The 2,843-nt window shown below is 35.5% G+C and overlaps 1 protein-coding gene across 1 annotated transcript; it reads right to left on the bottom strand.

Annotated features, from left to right (window-relative positions):
• Window positions 1–208: 208 nt before the first annotated feature.
• Window positions 209–2,242, bottom strand: LOC131051699 (chlorophyllase-2). Its single transcript, XM_057986304.2, has 2 exons — window positions 1,845–2,242; window positions 209–1,008 (listed from the first exon to the last, which is right to left on the bottom strand). Exons 1-2 carry the CDS (start codon window positions 2,070–2,072, stop codon window positions 310–312), a joined length of 927 nt encoding a protein of 308 aa, XP_057842287.2. The 5' UTR covers window positions 2,073–2,242; the 3' UTR covers window positions 209–309.
• Window positions 2,243–2,843: the final 601 nt, after the last annotated feature.

The following is a 2,843-nucleotide window of genomic DNA, read 5'->3' as shown; positions in this document are numbered from 1 at the left end:
GTTGGCAAATGTACAATATGAAAAAAAAAAAAATGTGGATGCCAATCATTTCTAATATAGAAACTATCCTATCTTTCTTTATTAGTGAAATGATACAACACCCTATTTCTTTTATGAATAGAATTATTTATTAGATAGAAAATTAAGTGTTGTCTTCTAGATATGACATTTTATCTTCTATAGCCAAGTACAATATTATAAACGAACATATATGTAAACTGGAAGTCTTCATCATCTTTTATTGAAAATTACAAGAAATAAAAAAAACTTGTTGAAAATAACCTTAATAGATAATATAATTATTACCCATTAAACTGTAACTGATGGCAAAGCATGATACTCAGGCGGATCCACCTTGACAGGTGCGACTGAGGGATTCGCCACTAGTTCATCCAAAACCTCGGTCTTCTTCCTCAGCCACGCATTCAGAAAAGCCACCACAATTCCCCCGGTGAACCTCCTCACGGGCTCCCGCGACGGTCCGTTCTTACACATGCAATACGTTGTCGCTCCCCTCACTCCGCCCGTTATGTCATCCAAAAAGTCCATGTGACCGTAGTCCACCGCCACGAAATGATAAGCCGGAGCGCAGCATTCCCTGAAAAATTCCACGTGGTTCACGCCGGCCGGAGCGCAGGGAATACTACAACAGTTCTTTTTCACTGGCCCCAAACCCGATCCAATAACAAGCGTCGGCATATTTACTACAAGCGAATTCTCTTCGCCGGTAATACATGGCGGCAAGCTAGGGCACTGATAAAGGGGTCTGTCGACAGGATCGACTCCCACGAGCGCCACGTAGGGCACCGACAGAGGGATCTTGCTTCGACCCAGCGCCACTCCGAAAGCCACTTTGCCGCCGCGGCTGTGACCGGCAAGGGCTACGTTTTGCAAATCCGGCAGAACATTTGCCGGAAGATGCTCATAAAGCTTCGCACGCAGCCACTCCGTGATGGCCACGGCATCATTTATTTCCCCACTGGCGTCCAGACAGGTTATACAATACATCTGCATAAAATAAGTTGTCAGAGAAACATTTTATTCTGGACTGGAAAGTTTATAATAAAATAAAGTTGTCCAGACAGGTCATACAATACATCTGTAACAAAAAATAAAGTTGTGAAAGTCTGAAATTTATAGAGATATTTTTACTGTAAATTTTTTGTGTACGATTTATTATAAAAACAGAAAGTTAAACAGAAAAAACTATCATCAAAATAGATATAAAAAAGTTGCCATTAAAACAGCAAAATGTCTGGTTCAGTTACTCTGAGACAAAATAAATAGCAAAGTATTATCATTAAAGCATTAAAATGTCTGGATCTATTATTCTTTAAACAGAAAAATGTCTGGATCAATTATTCTTTAAACAGCAAAATGTCTCAATTAACTATTCTTTACTATCTTTATTTAAAAAAACAGAAAGCTAAACAGATGAATCTATCATCAAAACAAATAACCAAAAATATATCATTGAAACAGCAAATTATCTGGATCAATTATTCTTTAAATAACAAAATGTCTGAATTTAGTCTTTACTATCTTTATTCAAAAAATGAGAAAGTTAAATAGAAAAATCTTTCATAAAAACAAATAACCAAAAAATTATCACTAAATCAGCAAAATGTGTGGATCAATTATTCTTTAAACAAAAAAATGTGTACATCAATTACTTTTTAAACAGCAAAATGTCTGAATCAACTATTCTTTATTATCTTTAACCATTTCAAACTTTAAAATTCTTCCTTAATTCTCCACAACTTTGAAATTCCGTAACCATTTCCTTTTCAAAACTGTACAAACTTCAAATATTTTAGAATTGTGTACGCACAGATTTATATCACCTGAGGAGCAACTGTGATGTATCCATGGGAAGCAATGTGTTGCAGAAGCTGAGTGTAGAAGCTATTGACGAGGAGGTAGCCGTGGAGGAAGAGGAGGACAGGGTAGTCTCCATGTACAGAAGGGACAACCAGCAGAAGGGGCTTTGGAGGGTTTTGTTCTCTGCCTCGGGATATTGTTAGGGTTTGAATGGGCAGAGGGCCTAGCTTGAACACGTCTTCTACCCCCATTTCAGTGTAGTCGAGGGATGGTTGCTCATGTTGAAATGTTTCTATTTATCACCAAAACATCGGATAGCTGTATTAATGTCTCTTTGTCTCTCTGCCATTGCTGTTCCTGTTTCGTTTTGTCTTGCGGAGGAGGAGGGACCAGTTTTTCGTCGTGTCGTAAAGGGAATGAATGGAGGATTTTTCATAATAAAGTTGTTTGATGGGGGACCAGTTTTTCTTCGTATTGTAAAGGGAATGAATGAACGTTTTAAATAACGTTCACGAGCTCAGACCGTTCGCTCGATCTACTTATGGTCAGCAATGTAGATAACTACAAAAAGAAACTTATGGTAAATTGTAAAGGAATAACATCGACTAAATTTATTATAAGATTAAATTTACATTATGTGAGATCAATTTTTACTTTTTTTTTTAACTTTTTTTAATATTGATTTGATGTACATAAATTATTTGAAGTTCATGGAATTAAATTAATTAATTGTAAAGTGTTTAAAAATGTCACCTTATTTCTAATATTTGTTGATTTGTAGAAATTAATGGTATTGAAAAATATGTTAGGGAGATTATTGGATCATAAGGGTCATGTTCTCGTAATTGATTCCTCTTGATTATATTGGATTCATAATCATGGAAGAACATTGAAGACAATAATTTGAAATACAGTTGTCTTAAAATAAACATGAAGCTTAAATTTCCTTTAGTGCTCCAAAACAAAGTAATATGAGAATAATTCTCCTTTTAGTGAATAGGATTTTTAAGATATGAAATTGT

The sequence above is a fragment of the Cryptomeria japonica genome, chromosome 11 (genome assembly GCF_030272615.1).
Source record: "Cryptomeria japonica chromosome 11, Sugi_1.0, whole genome shotgun sequence".
NCBI classification, from domain to species: domain Eukaryota; kingdom Viridiplantae; phylum Streptophyta; class Pinopsida; order Cupressales; family Cupressaceae; genus Cryptomeria; species Cryptomeria japonica.
Note: the sequence above shows the minus strand (reverse complement) of the source record. Positions and strands in the feature narration are given on the sequence as shown.